We start from the raw sequence: 22,048 nt of genomic DNA, 5'->3' as shown, positions 1-22,048 counted from the left end.
GTGGACCATGATGAATAGATCAAAAAAGATCCTTAAGTCACAAAAAAGACCACAGATAGAAGAAGCTTAACTATTTATCCAATATGGTGGATGCAGAGCCCAGCGAGCATCATCGAGGAAGAGTTTTGTGATATCACCATATACTTATTTGGGATGATGCTAGCTGGGATCTGGATCCAATATTCGCGGATGAGGCAATGTCAGTGCTTTTTCCTCTTTTGTTCTTGTGCAAAGAAAGATCACACAAATATCTGTATGATTTTTTTTTTTTAAACGTAATGACAGATAAGTATTCTCGTCATATTTTCATTATCTTTAACTAAAGATGCTGTTTTGCCATGGAGTCTGCTTTTACGCAGCATGGCCAGATAATCAGACGCATGCTTTAATGCTGCTCTGTTGTGAGACTAAAATCTTACCAGTTTTGGCCTCTGGTAATATAGAACTAGAATGTAAGGAAAAGACCAACCCCTACCCCCATGCACCACCCAACCACCCCCCCCCCCCCCCCCCGCCGCCGGCCAACTCCCCTTATAAGCACTAATATGACCTTCTGCGGAAAATGGCACATTCCTGAAGGAGAGGAGGCTTGGCTTGTCCATAGAGTCGGCTAAAAGTTACCAGAATAACCAAGATATTAGAAGCTTTATTAAATATTGTAAGCTATAGAGAATATCCAATTTCTCTATCACATTGGCATCCTTGTTATATGTTATACATGTTCCCTGGTTGTGCAGTGGGCATCTCTCATTCTGATTGTTTTGATCCTTTTTTTCCTCCTAGGTGATGTTGGCAGCCTCTTATTGGTCTCTCCTGGCCCCAGCTATCGAGATGTCTTCGGAGTATGGAAGCCTGGCTTTCCTCCCTGCCGCCGTTGGTTTCTCCTTGGGGGCCGGCTTTGTGTATTTTGCCGACCTGCTTCTGCCGGCACTGGTGAGTACAAGTAACTATTTGCAGCTTCAGAGAACCATAATCCAGCGGAGATGATATAAACTGACATTGCAACAAAAATTGTGACCGCGTTCTTTGATGGGCACCACACTTCTTTAATCACTTAAGGACCGCCTCCTGCACATATACGTCAGCAGAATGGCACGGCTGGGCACAAGCACGTACCTGTACGTTGCTTTTTAAGTGCCCAGCCGTGGGTCGTGCACTCTGGACCCGGTCCTGAGTTCTGTGACCGTGGCCGCGGGACTAGCGGACCCGATTGCCGCTGGTGTCCCCGATCGGGTCACAGAGCTGAAGAACGAGGAGAGGTCTGTGTAAATAAACCTCTCCCCGTGCTTCCTACTGAGCTTGTCCCTGATCGTCTGTTCTTTTTTTATAAAGACGATCAGTGACGTCACATGCCAGGCCACGCCCCCTACAATAAAAAAACACACATAACGTCATGCATAACGCCTACACTGCCCTCTAGTGGTTAACTGCTTCACTGCCAGTGTCATTTACACAGGAATCAGTGCACTTAAATAGCACTGATTGCTGTATAAATGACAATGGTCCCAAAAATGTGTCAAAAATGTCCGATGTGTCTGCCATAATGTCGCAGTCACACAAAAAAATCGCTGACCGCCGCCATTACTAGTAATAAAAAAATATTAATAAAATTGCTATAAAACTATCCCCTATTTGGTAAACGCTATAACTTTTGCGCAAACCAATCAATAATCGCTAATTGGCATTTTTTTTTTTTTTAACCAAAAATATGTAGACTAATACGTATCGGCCTAAACTGAGGAAAAAAATTTTTTTTATATATTTTTTGGGGATATTTATTATAGCAGAAGTTAAATATACAGCATTTTTTTCAAAATTGTCGCTCTATTTTTGTTTATAGCGCAAAAAATAAAATAAAAAAAATAAAAACATAATATGTAAAGAGCTCAATAGCTCAAGCTGAGATTCACACACAAGTAAATAAAGCAGAACAGTAATATTACGGTTTCGTTTGCAGTTTCCAGACTATGTATTCTTACCTCCTTGCTACAGTGGTTGTGGTAGACCTCAGATTCTTTTCACATGTGCTGTTTGGCTTCTGTGCTCGCCTATGGGCGTCACTTGCTATTAGGGTTGCCGCCTTTTCTTTAATCCAAACCCGAACACTTTAGCGGCCTGGGACACCTTTGGGTGCCCTAAGGAGAGTAGTAATGCGGTGTCCATATCGTGCCGCAGCGAACACTGGGTGTGGCTAAATTGTTCTGGCTGAAATCATCGCCGTGTCCCCCAGTGATGTCGAACCTGCCCCTAGACAGCCGCCCCAGATTTGTAGGCACTTTTTCATTTCCTCTGAAAAGGTGAAGGTGAACTAACACTTTAATTTGAAGTTTAGGGCAAAACACCAAACCCCCCCCTTCCCCTCCCCCATTAGCGTGCAGACCACTTTCCTTCACATGCACCTGGTGTTTGTTTACATTGGAAAGCTGACATGCTGCCAAAATTGTGCTGGCATAGAAAATGGGGGGGAGGAGCTTTGATTTCAGTGCCTCTGTTCTAAATTTTGAAGATGAATTTATTCACAATGCCTTTGGCTACATAGGTGAATGGGTGATGTGTTTTTTTTTTTTTTTGTTGTTGTTTTTTTTTTTTTTTAGCGCTTTTACTGCTTATTCGAAATACATAAATAAACCTGTATAATCTGAGCACATGTTCACTTTAAGCCAGGAATGCTATTTTTCCCTCTCCTTCACTTGGAATAGACAGATGTCTCTGTGTCACATAAGCTGTGCACCGAGACAAAAATATCGCTGTGTGTTTTTGCGTGATTAGATTTGCAATCACTCATGCGTATACCCCACCGATGTTTATTACTATTGCCATTATTAGTCTTGACAACATCACATTTTTTGCTGTGGATAAGGAATGCCTCCTCAAGAAGGCTTGACAGGTTATTTTTATGATCTTTTTCTGTGGTGCATTATTAAAGCTTCTTGTAATTTTCCTCCCACTTGGCATTCTGCTGCAAAAGCTTACAATGCTTTATGGCAGCCATCTTGGTGGTAAACATCAAATATAGGGAAAGGTGTCTTTAATTCTGTGTATCAGGCCCAGCTGCTGGGAGAAGTCACATGACTTTCGGAGAACCTGGCCATACTGATCGAACAATCTCTGCTAAAATCTCCTTTAGATGTTCCCAAAACTATACTGGCCAAAGACTGGGGGACACCTGATCATCATGCCTTTATTAGCTTGTTGGACATTCTTTTACAGAACCATGGACATTAATGTGAAATTGTCCCTTTGTGGCTAAAACAGCTTCTACTCTTCTGGGAAGGGCATGTAGTTTACCACCGGTGTTCAAATTCATCCCAAAGGTGTTGAGTAGGGTCGAGGTCCAAAGGTGTTGAGTAGGGTCGAGGTCAAAGGTGTTGAGTAGGGTTGAGGTCCAAAGGTGTTGAGTAGGGTTGAGGTCCAAAGGTGTTGAGTAGGGTCGAGGTCCAAAGGTGTTGAGTAGGGTCGAGGTCCAAAGGTGTTTAGTAGGGTCGAGGTCCAAAGGTGTTTAGTAGGGTCGAGGTCCAAAGGTGTTTAGTAGGGTCGAGGTCCAAAGGTGTTTAGTAGGGTTGAGGTCCAAAGGTGTTTAGTAGGGTTGAGGTCCAAAGGTGTTTAGTAGGGTTGAGGTCTCAAAGGAGTTTAGTAGGGTTGAGGTCCAATGGTGTTTAGTAGGGGTTGAGGTCCAAAGGTGTTTTAGTAGGGTTGAGGTCCAAAGGTGATCAGTAGGGATGAGGTCAGGTCTGTGTAGGACACTCGAGTTCCTCCACACCAAACTGATCAAACCATGTATTTTATGGGCGCTGGCCTTTTTTTACGGGGGGAGGGGGCGGCAGTCGTGCTATAGAAACAGAAAAGGGGTCTTCACCAAACATGTTATCACAAGGTTTGCGAGTCATATATCCAAAACCATGGTCATTAATATGGAGTTTCTCCCTATTCCGAAACCATGGGCATTAATATAGTTGCTCCCCATTTGAAAATCATGGCCATTATGATTAAATTACCCCCCCCCCCCATTCCAAAACCATGGCCATTAATATGGAGTTGCCCCCCCATTCCAAAACCAAGGACATTAACATGGAGCTGCCCGCATTCCAAATTCATTCCATGGCCATTCATTTAGAGTTGCTCCCCATTCCAAAACCATGGCCATTTAATATGGAGTTGCCCCCCTATTCCAAAACTATGGCCATTAATATGGAGTTGCCCCCCTATTCCAAAACTATGGCCATTAATATGAAGTTACCCTCTTTTCCAAAACCATGACCGATTAATATGGAATTACCCCCCCCCCCCCCCAGTCCAAAACCATTGCCATGAATATGCAGTTGCCCCACCTTTTGCAGCTCTAACATCCTCCACTCTTTTGAGAAGACTTTCCACAAGATTTTGAAGGGTGTCTGTGGGAATTTGTACCATTTTATAAGGTCAGATACAGATGTTGGATGAGATGACCTGGCTCACTATTAGAATTCCAATTCATTTCAAAGGTGTTCCGTAGGGTTGAGGTCAGGGCGCTTTGCAGGACACTGGAGTTCCTCCACACCAAACTGGTCACACCATGTCTTTTAAAGAGCTGGCTTTGTACACAGAGGGCGCACAGTCATGTTGGATCAGAAAAGGGTCTTCACCAAACTGCTACCAAAAAGGTTGCAAGAGAGATGGTCTACAATGTCTTTGTACGATGGAGTATTAACAGAACCCTTCACTGGAGATACCCGATCTCAGTAATTTGGAGAAGTGTCCAGATACGTTGGGCCTTATAATGTATCTGTTTGGAATGGGCTGTATGGAATCCTAGATGTGTGCTATACATGAAAAGATACCATTGATGGTGGAGTTCAGTCACAAGCCTGTAAGCTCAGTTACTGATATTGGATAAGAAGACCTGGGTCAGCAGTGGTGTTCCAGTTCCTCCTAAAGGTGATCGGTAGGGTTGAGGTCAGGGCTCTGTACAGGACACTCGCGTTCCTCCACACCAAACTGGTCACACCATGTCTTTATGGAGCTGGCTTTGTACACAAGGGACAGTCCTTCTGGAACAGAAAAGGGTCTTCACCAACCTGTCATCACAAGGTTGGAAGAGCACAATGGCCTTCAATGTCTTTGTATGATGTTATGCTCTTTCCTCTCGTGCCAGGGGAGCACCTTTTGAACAGTAGTATTTTCGGTCTGGAAGAGGGAAGTGTTAGATGGACTAGCAGATTTAGATACACTAAGAAACTGAAGACAAGCGCCAGCTCACACTTTATAACCCGTAACCGTTTTTTTTTTCCTTTTTATGGAATAAAGGTTTTACATAAATAAAAGTTGATCATTGTAAGCGCTCCTGTTGGTGCTAAATATTTTTGTCTCATCCCTCCTAACTGCTACATCAAATGTCATTCTTGCCTAGAAGTTGCTGGTGAACTTGCCTCATTTCAACCCACATGACACAGCCACCTGTTACCATCAGAAAACCTGCCCTGAAAAATGCCATGCGGCCATCGCTGGAGTGCATGTAGACAGGAAGCAGATGCAAAGAGGCTGCAGGAGACCAGCATCAATGAGATGCAACACAGGATGGGGAAAAAAAAAAAGAAGTATTTTAGTTAAAAACATAAAATGTTAATTGTTTTAACATTTCTTTGAAAAGAGCAGGCACGACGGTATTATGGGGGATGGGGGAAGCAATTAAATAGGACAGATTAGACACTATAGCCGGGAACCTTTGTTCCCTTATTATGTGGCATTAATGGTTTGACAGGAAGATTAATCTTTCCAGCTTTGCGCAATTCATACAGAAAAAAAAAAAAAAAAAAAGGTCAGACCGCGTCCCGTCACACGGGCCCATCAACGTGTCGTCAGCAGGCAATAAGCTGATAACCGCGGCCCTTCTGACACTTGCTGCGGGCAGAGCTGGTGGAGGAACCGTCGACGGGGAAAGTGGCGTTGCTACGCAACCGGACCGGAGAGGCGGCTACCCGTTATCGGAGAGCTCTCCGGCGCGCTAACTACGCCTGACAGGTCGTAAGACCCGGAAGGATCGATTAATACTTCACCAAGCCTGAAGAGCCTTTGTCTGCATTTATCATCGACCGTCTTCTGATCACCCGCTTCATCCACCCGCCATCTGCCCCTCCCTTTCAGTAGTGACTTAGCAGCCCAGCTCCACTGCTCCCCCCTTCCAGTAGTGACTCAACAGCTCAGCTGCTCTGCTTCCTTCTCCCAGCAGTGACTCAGCAGCACAGTGCCTGGCTTCCAGCCATGACTGGTCAGCTCAGCTCCTCTGTACCTCCCTTCCAGCAGTGACTAAGCAACTCCGCTCCTCCTTTCCACCAGTGACTCAGCAGCTTAGCTCCTCCCTTCCACCAGTGACTCAGCAGCTCAGCTCCTCCCTTCCACCAGTGACTCAGCAGCTCAGCTCCTCCCTTCCAGCGGTGACTGAGCAGCTCGGCTCCTCCCTTCCACCAGTGACTGAGCAGCTCGGCTCCTCCTTTCCAGCAGTGACTGAGCAGCTCGGCTCCTCCTTTCCAGCGGTGACTGAGCAGCTCGGCTCCTCCCTTCCAGCGGTGACTGAGCAGCTCGGCTCCTCCCTTCCAGCGGTGACTGAGCAGCTCGGCTCCTCCCTTCCAGCGGTGACTGAGCAGCTCGGCTCCTCCCTTCCAGCGGTGACTGAGCAGCTCGGCTCCTCCCTTCCAGCGGTGACTGAGCAGCTCGGCTCCTCCCTTCCAGCGGTGACTGAGCAGCTCGGCTCCTCCCTTCCAGCGGTGACTGAGCAGCTCGGCTCCTCCCTTCCAGCGGTGACTGAGCAGCTCGGCTCCTCCCTTCCAGCGGTGACTGAGCAGCTCGGCTCCTCCCTTCCAGCGGTGACTGAGCAGCTCGGCTCCTCCCTTCCAGCGGTGACTGAGCAGCTCGGCTCCTCCCTTCCAGCGGTGACTGAGCAGCTCGGCTCCTCCCTTCCAGCGGTGACTGAGCAGCTCGGCTCCTCCCTTCCAGCGGTGACTGAGCAGCTCGGCTCCTCCCTTCCAGCGGTGACTGAGCAGCTCGGCTCCTCCCTTCCAGCGGTGACTGAGCAGCTCAGCTCCTCCCATCCATCCCCAAACAAACTCCGCCATCCATTCACGTCTCCATGCTTTATTTTGCTGAGAAATCATTGAACCCCCCCACTATTTCTAGCTGCAGCCATCTTGACTAAGGGCAGGTGGATATGTAGAATTTACTTCCTGGAATCCATCTTTTTTTTTTTTTTTTTTTCAAAGGTGGAGTTTTGCTTTAAATGATATAATGTTAAAGCAGAATTTAACTCCCTCCACCCTCCATCGATTGGCATCCCTCAATGGCTCTAACAATCTGATTCTTATGCCGCGTACACACGACCGGGCTTTTCAACGTACTTTCGGTGGAGCTCCGCTGAGCTGAACGTACTTGGCCACACACGACTGGACGAAAGTCCGTTAGTTTTGAACGTGATGACTTAAACAGGACTAAACAAGGAAGTTCAATAGCCAGTAGCCAATGGCTGCCCTTGCATCATATTTGGTCCGTCGGACCAGCATACAGACGAATGGTTTTCCAGTTTTTTTAGTCTGTCGCACTTGAGTCCATCGGATAGATTTGAAACCTGTTTTATTTCTAGGTCCGTTGGGGGGAAAAAAAAGTCAGCTGGAGCCCACACATGATCGAATTGTCCAATGGATTCCGGTCTGCCGGAAAGTCCGATCGCGTGTACGCGGCATTAGAGAATCCTACCGTGGAAGAAAACTACCAACAGTCACTTATTTAGCCTAAAAATGGTCGCCAGCTATGAGCTGCACAACAGAATTGCCCAATATAACCCTATATTTCTATGCAGATACATTGATACATACAGGGGGGGGGGGGGGGATGCTAGTAGAAGAACATAAAGGGAATATCTTACATTATTTTTAGGATCTGCAGTCAACTCAATGGAGGCCAACTCAACCCGTCATTATATATTAATATATCAAACACTATAACTTATTTGTTGAATCATTTAATACCTCCAACAATCAATAGAAACCAAAGCCAGTATTGATCTCGTAGTTCATTCTGAATGATACATGTTTGGGGTCTCTGATGATTTTGGAGCTCATGATTATAGAAAAACGATTTGATCGTCATCAGCGACATGCGACAATATTTCATATATCTGCCATCTGATATTATATACGCGTGGTCTCCAAACTGCAGCCCTGTGCTTGCTTTTATCTGGCTCTTGGAGTGCTATTTTATTCACTGACACCAATGGGGCACAATTCCTCCCAATTCCTCCCAACGACACCAACAATGGGACCCAGTACCAGAAATTATGGGGCACAATTCCTCCCAATGACACCAACAATGGGGCCCAATGACACAAATGATGGGACACAATTCCTCCCAATGACACCAACAATGGGGCCCCAGGTGGGGCACAATTTCTCCCAATGGCACCAACAATGGGGCCCCACTGACATAACCAATGGGGCACAGTTCCTTCAAATGACACCAACAATGGCCCCCAGTGAAAGGACACAGTTCCTCCCAATGACACCAACAATGAGACCCAATGCCAGAAAGGATTTGACACAATTCATCCCAATGAAACCAACAATGGGGCCCAATGACAGAAATGATGGGGCACAGTTCCTCTCAATTACACCAACAATGGCGCACAATTCCTCACTGACACCAATTATGGGGGATTGTTTAATCCCAATGACGCTGGGACATTTTGTACTCCCGATGGCCTCAGTCCGGCCCCCCCTGAACTCTGAAGGACAGTAAAACCCTTGCCTTTGTTTAGAAAGTTTGGAGACACCTGATGAAGTTAAAATCGAGCATCAGAATGGGGAATAAAGGGGATTTAAGTGGCATGGTTGAGTATTTCTGGGATTTTCACACACAACCATCTCTCGGGTTTACAGAGAATGGTGGGAAAAAGAGAAAATCTCCAGTGAGCGGCAGTTATGTAAAGGAAAATGCCTTGTTGAGGTCAGAGGAGAATGGGCAGACTGGTTCCAGATGATAGAAAGGCAACAGTAACTCAAATAACCTCTCATTACACCCAAGGTATGCAGAATACCATCTCGGAATGCACAACACATTCAACCTTAAAGCAGATTGGCTACAGCAGCAGAAGACCACACTGGGTGCCACTCCTGTCAGATAAGAGTAGGAAAAATGAGGCTACAATTGGCACAGGATCACTGAAATTGAGAAGATTGGATTGGTTTTCGAGCGTGCTCCCTGCAGCAACGTCCTTAGGAGACGTTCAAAGGAACTACAATTCCCTTGATGCTTAGCGGCATCGCGCATGCGCAGTGCAGCTTTTGCGCGGTGTGACGACGAACCTGAGCCACACTTCCGCTTCAGTAAAAAAGGGGGGCGGAGTAGGGTGGAGTAAAGGCGGGGCTGAGATGATCATTCAGGTGACAATAGCAAGGCACGAGAGGCGGAGCTACAGCATCTGAGACACGACCGCGGCTCCCCTGCCTCCTGTGCCTGTGAACGCACACAGCGTCTCCCCTCAGCGATGTAGCCCCAAGGGAAAAAAAAATAGAAAATAAAAAACATTTAATATCAATTTAAATGAACATGTTGGTGCCTATGGGATTTATAATATTGGTAATAATAGGATGAGATTTAGCGGTTGGGTTTGGATTCATTTTAATTGTATCTTTTTTGTTTTTTTGCCTGACATCCACCTCCCATCGTTCTGCCTCCTTCTCTCTCTCTCTCTCATTCTCATTCTCATTCTCATTCTCATTCTCATTCTCATTCTCATTCTCATTCTCATTCTCATTCTCTCTCTCATTCTCATTCTCTCTCTTTCTCATTCTCTCTCTCTCTCATTCTCTCTCTCTCTCATTCTCTCTCTCTCTCATTCTCTCTCTCTCTCATTCTCTCTCTCTCTCATTCTCTCTTTCTCTCTCTCTCTTTCTCTCTTTCTCTCTCTCTCTCTCTCTCTCTCTCTCTCTCTCATTCCCTCTCTCTTTCTCATTCCCTCTCTCTTTCTCATTCTCTCTCTCTCTCATTCTCTCTCTCTCTCTCATTCTCTCTCTCTCTCTCATTCTCTCTCTCTCTCTCTCTCATTCTCTCTCTCTCTCTCTCTCATTCTCTCTCTCTCTCTCTCTCTCATTCTCTCTCTCTCTCTCTCTCTCTCTCTCCCTCTCCCTCTCTCTCTCTCTCTCTCTCTCTCTCTCTCTCTCTCTCCTCGGATGAGATGATTCATCTTCATTAGCAATCAAGATGGAGTCAGTGCGGTCACCATTTCCCACCGATGGAGGAGGATGGCGGTGGTCAGCGTCTTGACGGTCCCTTTTGTGTTGTCTCCCCCCCCCCCCCCCCCCCCCGAGCCACCAACCTTTTGCAGTGATATAAATGTCAGGCCTCTGGCAGTCAATTGTTCAATTAACTTCCGTAATGGCTTTGCTGCCACAGGCATCTGCGGCTTCTCGGCCTTTTGCAGCGTCGCAAGTGTTAATTGAGCTGTCTTGGGTAAATTGGAGGGGGGAGTTGGATCTGTCATTGTGGCGGAAGCTAAAAGACAGATTGCGGGCGCAGTTGGAGGAGGACAGACGTTGTGTGGTGGTGAGAGGAGCCGCGCCGCTGATTGTCAAGAATCCATGGACCTGGCGACCGTTCCAGAGCGACCGCCGCCTCCCACAGCGAGCCGTTGTCATCCATCGTCCAGCCATGGTCCCCCATCATCTATTATTCATCCATTGTCCAACAATTGTTCATCCATTGTCCAACAATTGTTCATCCATAGTCCAACAATTGTTCATCCATAGTCCAACAATTGTTCATCCATAGTCCAACAATTGATCATCTATTGTTCATTCATCGTCCAACTATTGTGCATCTATTGTTCATCCATTGTGCATCTATTGTTCATCCATTGTCCAACAATTGATCATCTATTGTTCATTCATCGTCCAACTATTGTGCATCTATTGTTCATCCATTGTGCATCTATTGTTCATCCATTGTCCAACTATTGTTCATCCATTGTCCAACTATTGTTCATCCATTGTCCAACTATTGTTCATCCATTGTCCAACAATTGATCATCTATTGTTCATTCATCGTCCAACTATTGTGCATCTATCGTCCAACTATTGTCCATCTATTGTTCATCCATCTATTGTCATGGCGGTGTGCATGTGGAGTGGCCCCAGTGTTTGTTACACATAGCGATCGTATCATACCCCTATATATTTCCTGTGCAGCCTTCTGGGTTTATTACATTGTTACTGGTTTTTATTTGAACTATCTTTTATAAATTGAAACAGAAGCAATGCTGGTCAGCTTATTTATATCTTTATTTTATTAAACCCAAAAGAACATTTTTATTTATACATTTCTTAGATGTGATGGCTGCATTAATTTTCTATTTAGGCTTTTTTTCTTCTATTTCCATCTGGTGATTCAGCTAATAAGTCTGTTTTTTGTTTTTTTTCACAAGCTCAAGCTCTCCAGTGGAATGTATCAGTTTACGCGAATGAGACAAACCATTTAACGCTGACCCAAATTTGTATACAATGATCAGCTTTAGTTTATTTATGCAAAATTTGTATCCCAAAAGAAAAAAACTGTTACTGTAACTGGTTAGAAAGTATGAGCTGGAGTTTGGCTTCAATTTTTTTTAGTGTAAGTAAATCTGCTAGTCCATCTAACGCTCCCCTTCCACCAGACTGAAAATCGTGCTGTCCAAAGGTGCCCCCTGTGCTCCTTCATCTTGAGTGGGGACACTCTAAGACAGGAGGTGTTATTGGCCAGATCACCAGGTGAAAACAGAGGGAGAAAAAAGCCTAAAAAAAAAAGAAAATTAATGCAGTCGGCACATCAAATGATTGGCAAGCTGTACTATAATATGTTTATGCAGTCGGCACATCAAATGATTGGCAAGCTGTACTATAATATGTTTTCAGTTTTGGGTTTAATACCACTGTAAGCTTTAATGTAAACCTTGAGGACCTGTTCAAAGCAGGGTCCGAGTCCAGGCCATTGTCAAAATTAGATGGGCAGCAGAAGTACCAAAGTATGAGCAGGGCCAGAGTCAAGGCCGAGGTTAACCTCAGATGAGGAACTAAGCTGGGAGGACGGTCAGAGTCCAAGCCAGGGTCAGTATTAGATGGGCATCAGAAGTACCAAGGTAGGAGCAGGGTCAGAGTCAAGGCCAGGGTCAATATTCGATGCGCAGCAGAAGTACCAAGGTAGAATTGGGGTCGGAGTCCAGGCCAAGGTTACCATCAGATGAGGAACTAAGGTAGGAGGAGGGTCAAAGTCCAGGCCAGGGTCAATTATTGGATGGGTAGCAGAAGTACCAGGGTAAGAGTAGGGTCAGAATATAGGCCAGAGTCAATAATGAATGGGCAGCAGAAATGCCAAGGAAGAAGCAGGGTCAGAATATAGGTCAGAGTCAATACTAGATGGGCAACAGAAGTACCAAAGCAGGAGCAGGGTCAAATCTCAACCCAGGGTCAAAATTAGATGGGCGGCAGAAGTTCCAAGGTAGAAGCAGGGCCAGCGTGCAGGCCAGGGTCAATATTAGATAGGCAGCAGAAGTACCAGATTAAGAGTAGGGTCAGAATATATGCCAGAGTCATTACTAGATGGGCAGCAGTAGTACTAAGGTAGCAGCAGGGTCAGAGTTCAGGTCACTATCAATACTAGATGGACAGCAAAAGTACCAAGGTAGGAGGAGGGTCAGAGTTCAGGCCAGGGTCAACATTAGCTGGACAGCAGAAGTTCCCAGGTAGAAGCGGGGTCAGATTCTAGGCCAGGGTCAATACTCGATGGGCAGCAGAAGTGCCAAGGTTGGAGCAGGGTGAATTATAGATGGGCAACAGGGGTACCCATTCTGAAGGCAGGGTCAGAGTCTAGGCCAGGCTTAATATCAGAAGGGCAGTAGAAGTGCCAAGGTAGGAGCAAGGTCCTAGTTCAGGCCAGGGTCAACTTTAGATGGGCATCAGAAGTACCAAGGTAAAGAGCAGGACCAGAGTCCAGGACAGGGTGAATATTAGACATTAGGGCAACAGAGGTGCCGTTTTGAAAACACGGAAGCAGGCTCCAGTATCTGAAAAGATGAAGTACCAAGGTAGGAGCAGGGTCCGAGTCTAGGCCAGAGTTGGTATAAGAAGAGCAGAGATACCAAGTGAGGAGCAGGTTGAGAGTCCAGGCCATTATCAAAAATTAGATGGGCTGCAGAAGTACCAGGGTAGAAGCAGGGTGAATATTAGATGGCCGGCAGGGAGGCAGGAGCAGGATCAGTGTCTAGGCCGGGGTTGGTATCAGAAGAGCAGGAAAAGTACCAACGTAGGAGCATGGTCAGAGTCTAGGCCAGAGGTACCAAGGCAGTAGGTAAGGAGGCAGGACGCAAGCGGGGTCAAATCCAGGATAACAGAACGCAGGTCAAGTGTCCAGGACCTGATGACCTCTCGGCAACTTGTTTTACATTGGGCATCTGACACCAGAGCTTGACGTGCACATGTCTCCTCATTCATGTGTCAGATTTGTGCACACTGGTGCCTGTACGTACATGATCACAGGTTGCAGATGGGCATACGTAAGTCTATGGGCATGCCATGCACCCGACCTTTCTGACATACCCAGTGTTGTGCTAGTTGATTCTATAACAAATACGTTTCGTTGCTTGCTACTTTCGTTAGTCTGCAAATGGCGTGACACTGCCCCGTCTGCACCTTGGACTACGAGTAAATTACAATGGTGACCTCTAGCTTGGGCTGCCTTCCTTGGTTACGTGTCCATTGGCTTTTACATAGCAGACACTTCCACTGCAAGCCTGATTTTTATTTATTTTTTTAACTCCCAGCTGGCATGTAGGTAATTCAATATAAAGATAAGTCTGAGTCGGAGTTGCCCACCCCCCCCCCCCCTGTTCATTCAATTGTCATGAATGTGCCTGCCACTAAATGTAGCAAAATTATTTTATACAACTTCTAAAAAAAATATATATATATAGAACACCAAATTAATGGACTTTTAAAAGGAAAAAAAAGGGAAAAACACTTGAAAGCATTCACGTTTTCCGCTCTCGCAGTGTAGAAAGTGAAGCGTTAAAGTCCGCGTCTGCCGCAAGTCCGTGACCTTGTTGGAAGGGAGCCTGCAGGCTGTGCCCCCCTCCCCCCCTCCATCTCTCCACGGAACCCACGGGGGTCGAAATGTGGAAGTTCTGAGTTGTCATCTGCCAGTTCGGATGTGTGAAACTCTTTTAAGATGTGAAATTTCCGCGTTCTCTACTGCAGCGGCGCCCGGAACGTTGCCTCTGCATCAAAACGCTGAGGTTTCCATGGCGACCACTGATATGAGTGTGGGTGGGATGGAAAACAAAACGCTACACTTATTTTCTCCCCTAAAATCATTTTGGAGAGCGAGGTGCCAATCTGTTATCATCTCGGGAGACACCGAATGGAATAATTATAGATCACCGCCATCACGCCGCGGTAACAGGTTATCTTGTACCGCCACGTCAAAAAAAAAAAAAAAATCCGACATGCCTGATTCTTGACTTGTTGTCTCCAGGCACACATCAAACCTGTCTTTTTGGGAAATGCAGATTCTTCCGTCACCTACCGATACTTTGGAAAATGCAACGTGCCTGGCTGATCCAACGGCTTCAATTCTTTCAAAGTATACGGATCTTGACTTCCGTCTTCTTCTTCTTCTTCTGTGGTAGAAAAAATATTTCGGGCTCATTCGCACCAGGAGGTGGCGTCCAAACACGCCCACACTTTTTCTGCACGTAAACGCGTGCACGCGCCACGTCTTAGCCTATTCATTTCAATGAACTGCCCCATGCGTTCGAAAAAGGTGCCAGCAGGATTTTTCGACTACGCCACACCAAAAACGCGTAGTACTGCAGTACCATGCCTTGTGGCGAGTGTGCGCGTTTGCTAAATGCGTGCAGAATTAATGGCACCCGCGTGTCTGCAAAAGACGGTGTGATTCAGCATGTGTTCCCACATCTCACCTGCTGTGAACAAGACCCAAAGACAGCCAGCCAGGTAACGAATGACTGACCCAGTACAGGTTCGCTTTAGGCTTACAATCTGATCTTAATATGTTTTCCCAAGGCGTCTTTCAGGACAGCACCTGAGAGATAGCGACTCCACCCTCCTCGTTAGGAAACACCTTCTTCCTCCAGACTTTAAAGGGAGGCGCCTCCCTACCACACATCAGTTTTTGTGTTTCCTCCGGCCCGGAGGGAACACCTTTTGGGAAGGAGTCTGTTTCTCTTAGGTGTTCCTGAGGGACTAGGCTTCTTTCCCTTTTTTTCCTCCTTTAGAGACCCGCTGTCCTCCCGACCTACCCACGCCTCGTCAGCGGTAGCAAGCGGGCTCCTCTTCCCCTCTTGTGCTCGGAGAGAGCCGAAGACTCGGTGGCCCGCACGTTCGTAGGCGCGGCGGCGCGCGTGTGCCGCCGCCATGTTTGTTTTCGGCGGTCGCGCCGGAAGTGACAGAGCGGGTCATCGGGTCAGCTGAAACGTCGTTTCCGGCGTGGACGCAGGGGGGAGGAGGGAGGACAGGTGCTGGTGCCTATTTCCGCTTCCGGTCCGGTGCAGCTGCACGGCGTGACTCCGGAGGCGGCGTTTAGCCACAAGTGGATCTCTGCACAGCTGATTATGGAAGATTCAGCGTCTGCAGCGGTGGGGACAGGCACAGGCACCAGCAAGGCCCAGGTAAGAGGCAGCAGTTAAAGTCTGCCTTTCTTTTTCTATTTCCTGGCGTTTGGTCTCGCTCTCTCCTTTCTTTTTTCCCCCCTGGTGGCAAGGGGCCTGTCTGGGCACTAGAAGCTGACTGGTTTCTTCTCAGTGCACCTGTGTGGTGATCCCTATCAAAGCTGAGACTGGGTCTCACTAAGGGTTCCCTGGTTTTTTTCCCTTTTTTGTCTTTTTCTTCATAGGCTAAGAGCTCTGACCCAAAGAAAAGATGTCCTTCTTGCAGGGCCAAGCTGGGAGAAAATTGGAAGAAAACCTTATGCAGTCCCTGCATTACTTCTTTAGTTAAAGAGGAATCTGCCTCTGTATGTGAGGATCTGGTGGCCTCTGTAAAGAAGGAGCTGTACGCCACGATCCAGAATTTTCGTGACTCACTAGCAAACCCGGCTGCTAGTCAGCCTTCCACTTCAGAGTCTTCCCAGGGGTCTCTCTCAATCCCGGTGTTAGAATCTCTGCCTGAAGATCCTTCAGATAGGGAAAAGCAGTCCACTGCTCTTTCCGTTAAAGATTCGGAAGAGGAGTTGGAGGATTCTGAGGTAGCCCCCTCTAAATTCAAACTGTCCCTTGAAGAGGTCGATGGGCTCCTTAAAGCCATTCATGCTACGCTTGGTTTAAGTGAGGAGAAAAAGGAATTATCACTCCATGACCGCATGTATGCTGGGTTGGATGAGCCTAAGGGCCGAACATTCCCAGTTCATCCGGTCATCTCTGAGGCCATTAGGAAAGAATGGCAGGATCCAGAGAAAAAGCCCTTTTTCTCCAAAGCCCACAAAAGGCGTTTTCCTTTCGAGGAGGACCCTGCAGCAGTATGGAACAAGGTGCCCAGACTGGATGCCGCCTTTTCCCAGGTTTCAAGGTCCACAGATCTGTCCTTTGAGGATATGGGAGTTTTGAAAGATCCGATGGACAAACGCATGGATCTTTTGCTCAAGAGATCATGGCAATCAGTTATGAGCAATTTAAAACCAGCAATGGCCACAACGTGTGTAGCCAGAAATTTAGAATACTGGATTAACCAGTTAAAGTCACATATAGCTGCAGATTCCCCTAAACAGGAAATCCTAGATTCTTTTCCTACCCTGATTACGGCAGTGGCCTATGTTGCAGATGCCTCAGCTGAGGCAATTAAGATATCGGCCAGGTCAGCAGCTCTAACTAATGCTGCAAGAAGAGCCTTATGGCTTAAAACCTGGCCGGGTGACTCGGCTTCAAAGAATAAGCTGTGTGGGTTACCCTTTTCAGGAGACTTGCTCTTCGGCTCTGACCTCGATAATATTCTTGACAGGACAGCCGATAAAAAGAGATCCTTTCCGGTCAAAAAGAAAAAGCAGGTACCAAAGCGTCTTTTTCGACCTCAAAAAACTCAGGATCAGGACAGCAAGTTGCAAGGGAGAAGGAAAAGTTGGTCCGCCCCGAAGCCGAAGGGTAGAGGCGGAATTCTCTTCCGTCCTACACAGGCCGAAAAATCGCAATGACTCGTCTCTGCGGGTGGGCGGAAGACTACAAGAATTTCTTCCGCAGTGGTCAGGGATAACTTCAAATCAGTTTATCCTGACCACTCTCGCGCAGGGTTACTCACTCGAGTTTGTCAACGACCCCCCAAAAAGGTTCCTGATTACCAACACCCCGCGGGATCCTGGCCATGAAGTCCTCTCTAGAGGAACTGATGCAACAGGGCGTAGTAGTACAGGTACCCCTGCAAGAACAGCAGGAGGGGTTTTATTCCCATGTTTTCCTAGTAAAGAAACCGACAGGGAAGTTTCGGTTGATTCTCAACCTAAAACCTTTAAACGAGTCCATAAGGTACAGGAAGATTAAAATGGACTCAATTTTTTCGGTCAGAAACCTGTTGACGCCAGGATGTTTTATGGCGTCAGTAGATTTAAAAGACGCATACCTACATGTTCCGATCTCTCCCCAGTCTCAGAAGTTTCTCAGGCTGGCGGTGAGGTTGGGGGGTATGGTTCATCATCTCCAGTTCAGGGCCCTACCCTTTGGCCTGTCATCATCTCCCCGAATTTTTACCAAAATAATGGCAGAAGCTTTAGCGCCACTGCGTCTTCAGGGAATCGCAGTTATTCCTTATTTAGACGATCTGCTGTTTTTCGCCCCATCCAGCGAGGAATTGCAGACCAATCTAGGCAAAGCTCGCAGCCATCTGGAGGCGTTGGGTTGGATTTTGAACCTCCAAAAGTCGTCCCTAAACCCATCTCAGGAGATTCGGTTTTTAGGGTTTCTAATAAATTCGGTGGAGCAAAAAATCTTCCTTCCCTTAGACAAAAAGGACAGGATTTCCGGTGCAGTGTCTTTATTACAGACCAGCCAAAATCTGACAGTAAGACAGGTTATGTCAGCTTTGGGAGTTCTGACTTCAGCAATGCCAGCAGTCCAGTGGGCAAGAATGCATTTCAGGTGTCTGCAGGCTTTCCTTCTAAAATCTTGGGATCACACAGTGGCATCCCTAGAGGCAGAGGTGAGAATGTCAACCCAGGTAAAAAGGTCCCTATGGTGGTGGAAAAGACAGGAGGTCTTATCGGAAGGGTTAGTCTGGGCTTTTCCAGTCGGGAAAAGACTAACAACCGACGCCAGTTCCTGGGGGTGGGGAGCCCATCTAGGAACACGTTTCACTCAGGGGTCCTGGGCCAAAGAGGAGACAATAAGGTCCTCAAACTGGAGGGAACTCAAGGCGATTGCCTTAGCTCTGGAGTTGTTTGTTCAGGAACTTCAGTCCCATCACGTCCAGGTCCTAACAGACAATGCCACGGCAGTGGCTTATTTAAACAGACAGGGGGGTACAAGAAGCAGGTCGCTTCAGGTACTGGCCATGGAGATTCTTCGGTGGGCGGAAAAACATTTGTTATCCCTATCAGCAGTCCACCTAAAAGGGGATCTAAACAGGGTAGCCGACTTCCTAAGCAGAAACGCTATTCGGGAAGCAGAATGGTCTCTAAACCCGGAGGTATTCACAATGATTGCCGGAAAATGGGGTTTACCAGAGGTGGACCTGTTCGCCTCAAGGGTGAACGCCCAGGTTCCCCAGTTCTTTTCCCTGGACAGTCGCGATGGCTCGCTGGGCACAGATGCGCTAGCTTATCCATGGGAATTTCGTCTTTGCTATGCTTTCCCCCCCATTTCAGTTAATCCCCGTTAATTTTAAGAAAAATTCAGAGGGAGAAGGTACCAGTTATTCTAATCACGCCCTTTTGGCCAAAAAGGGCTTGGTTTTCCACAGTTCTAGGCCTGGCAATCAAGCCTTGTTGGCGTCTGCCCCTCAGACACGATCTGTTGTTGCAGGGCCCAGTGAACCATCCAGGAGTGGCCAGCCTGGCTCTCACGGCCTGGTTTCTGAAAGGCAGCTCCTTAGGAGCAAGGGGTTTTCCAACCGTTTGATCTCGACCCTTTTAGCAAGTAGGAAAAGGGTTACGAGGGCCATTTATTCTAAGGTCTGGAAGCGTTATAAAACTTGGTGTTTGTCAGCCGCCCAGGTGCCAGGGAGCCTTGTCTCCATCTTGGAGTTTTTTACAAGATGGTGCAGACAAGGGACTGGCAGTTAGTACCCTGAAGGTGCAGGTAGCAGCCCTGACGGTGTTCTTAGAAAAATCTGTGGCCTCAGATCCGCTGGTGATCAGGTTCTTTAGAGCTCTTAAAAGATCTAGGCCAGCTCCTGTTAAGGTTTTTCCTAGATGGGATTTGTCGGTAGTCCTACAGTCTCTAACAAAAGGGCCTTTTGAGCCTCTTGTGGAGGCTTCCCTTAGGTTTCTCACATTAAAAACCGTGTTTCTGATTGCCATTGTCTCTGCACGCAGGATCAGTGAGCTAAATGCTCTGTCAATTAAAGAACCATATCTTTCCATTTTTCCTGACAGAGTTATTCTTAGAACAGATGCAAAATTCTTACCGAAGGTAGCTTCAGTTCAGAACCGTATACAGGACATAGTACTGCCAACGTTTTGTGTTAACCCCAAAGGAAATAAGGAGACTTCTTTCCATACTTTGGACGTCAGGAGGACTCTGCTGAGTTATTTAGAAAGGACGGAGTCCTTCAGGCGTTCAGATTCACTATTTGTACTCTTCTCAGGAAGAAAAAAGGGTTTTCAGGCTTCTAAAGTTACTTTAGCTAGATGGCTGAAATTAGCTATCTCGGAGGCATATTCCCAGGCAGGGTTATCTCCTCCAGCAAGAATTTGTGCACACTCAACCAGAGCTCTGGCGTCTACGTGGGCAGAGAGAGCTGGTGCCACCCCTGAGCAGATCTGCAAGGCGGCGACATGGTCGAGTTTTCACACATTTGTGAAACATTATAGACTGGATCTCACTTCTGCCAGCGATCAGGCGTTTGGCAGAAAGGTCCTGCAAGCTGTTGTCCCGCCCTAAGGGGTAAGTCTCTGTTATCCTCTCAGGTGCTGTCCTGAAAGACGCCTTGGGAAAGACCAAGTTAGACTTACCGGTAACTTGTTTTCCAGAAGTCTTTCAGGACAGCAAGCATCCCGCCCTATGGTATTATATTATGCTACGCTGTGACTAACGTATGTGTTTATGTGTTCCAGCCGGGGCCGGAGGTTCTCTTCTACAACTGATGTGTGGTAGGGAGGCGCCTCCCTTTAAAGTCTGGAGGAAGAAGGTGTTTCCTAACGAGGAGGGTGGAGTCGCTATCTCTCAGGTGCTGTCCTGAAAGACTTCTGGAAAACAAGTTACCGGTAAGTCTAACTTGGTCTTTTTGACCTGTGGGCGTTGATAGACCTTTCCAGACAATAGAACAGATCTTGAGTTCCGTCTTCATCTTCTGTATCAAAAAAATATTTAAAACCTGAGACAGCCAGGCAATGATCATTTTCAGGAATGACGTCCCCAAGAGAGAGAGAGGTGAGTTTTCCCATCAGCAAAAGATTGAGAGCAGGTTCTCTATTTTTCTGACGAAAAAAGTTCCGATCAGGAATTTCCGATCGTCTGTAGCAATTCTGACGCTCAAAATTCCTACGCGCGCTCGGAAGCATTGAACTTCATTTTCTCGGCTCGTCGTAGTGTTATACGTCACCGCGTTCTCGACGGTCGAAAGTTCAGAGAACTTTTGTGTGACCCGTGTGTATGCAAGTCAAGCTTGAACGGAATTCCGTTGGAAAAACCATCCAAGATTTTTCAGACGAAATCTCCGATCGCGTGTACGTGACATAAGTCGTGAGGTGGGGCTTCCATGGATTGGACTTGTTTTTCCAGCACATCCCACAGATGCTCGATTTGGATTGAGAGCTGGGGTCTCTGGAGGCCAAGTTAACCTCTCAAACTCGTTGCTGTGTTCCTCAAATCATTTTTGCAGTGTGGCCGGGCATATTATCCTGCTGAAAGAGGCCACCGCCACCAAGGAATACCCGTTTTCCAGGGGTGTACTTTGACACCAACAATCTTTTTAGGTAGGTGTTGGTACGTGTCAATGTAACACCCACATGAATGGCAGAAACCAAGATTTCCCAGCAGAACGTTGCCCAAAGCATCTCGCTGCCTCCGCCAGCTTTGTCTTCCACCCATACCGCATCCTGATGCCATCTCTTCCCCAGGTAAGTGACGCACCCGGCCATCCACATGATGGGGGAAAGAAAACGTCCTTCATCAGACCAGGCCACCTTCTTCTGTTGTTCCAGTTCTGAGGTTCACGTGCCCATTGTAGGTGCTTTTGGCTGTGGACATGGGCCAGAATGGGCACCTTGGCTGGTCTGCAACTACACAGCCCCCGTACACAACAAACTGCGATTTTATCAAGTTTACTGTTTTCAACAGATCAACTTCAGGGACATGCTCTCTTGCCACCTGATGTATCCAACCCACCTTCAGCTTTCAGGTGCCATTGTAACCAGATTATCAGTGTTAGCCCCTGTACACAAGGTCGGAGATTTCCACAACCAAATCCGTCGGATTTTGCCTGTCGGATTTTGTCCGTCGGATCTTGTCCGAAACTGTTGCATACACACGGTCGGGCCAAGTTGGCAAAAAATCCGATCTTTCAGAACGTGATGACGTAATTTCGTTACGATGGGACTACATTCAGGCTAGTAGCCAATAGCTTTGATGTAGGAATTTGATCTGAGCATGCGTGGCACTTGGTCCGATGAAAATGCTCTACACATGATCGGAGTATGTCCGTCCGGCCCAGTTGGTCGGGAAATATTTCCAACATGTTGGAAAATTGGGTCTGACGGCGATTCGGACGGAATCAGTCCTATGCATACCACACAGTCAGATTATCCGACAACACGGTCCGATAAGACGCAATCCGACAGATTATCCGACCGTGTGTACAAGGGCTTATTCATTTTTATCTATCTATCTATCTATCTA

The 22,048-nt window shown here is 47.1% G+C and overlaps 1 protein-coding gene across 1 annotated transcript in view; it reads left to right on the top strand.

The window, feature by feature from the left end:
- The window catches only part of SLC39A11 (solute carrier family 39 member 11), a gene marked incomplete in the record, with an annotated part of 234,009 nt that overhangs the window by 71,411 nt on the left and 140,550 nt on the right, over window positions 1-22,048 (top strand). Inside the window, 1 exon segment of the mRNA XM_077458678.1 lies at window positions 784-933. Coding sequence (XP_077314804.1) covers window positions 784-933 — 150 coding nt within the window.

This window comes from Lithobates pipiens, unplaced genomic scaffold, assembly GCF_037356315.1.
Source record: "Lithobates pipiens isolate NorthernLeopardFrog02 unplaced genomic scaffold, aLitPip1_a1.2 Scaffold_28, whole genome shotgun sequence".
NCBI classification, from domain to species: domain Eukaryota; kingdom Metazoa; phylum Chordata; class Amphibia; order Anura; family Ranidae; genus Lithobates; species Lithobates pipiens.
Note: the sequence above shows the minus strand (reverse complement) of the source record. Positions and strands in the feature narration are given on the sequence as shown.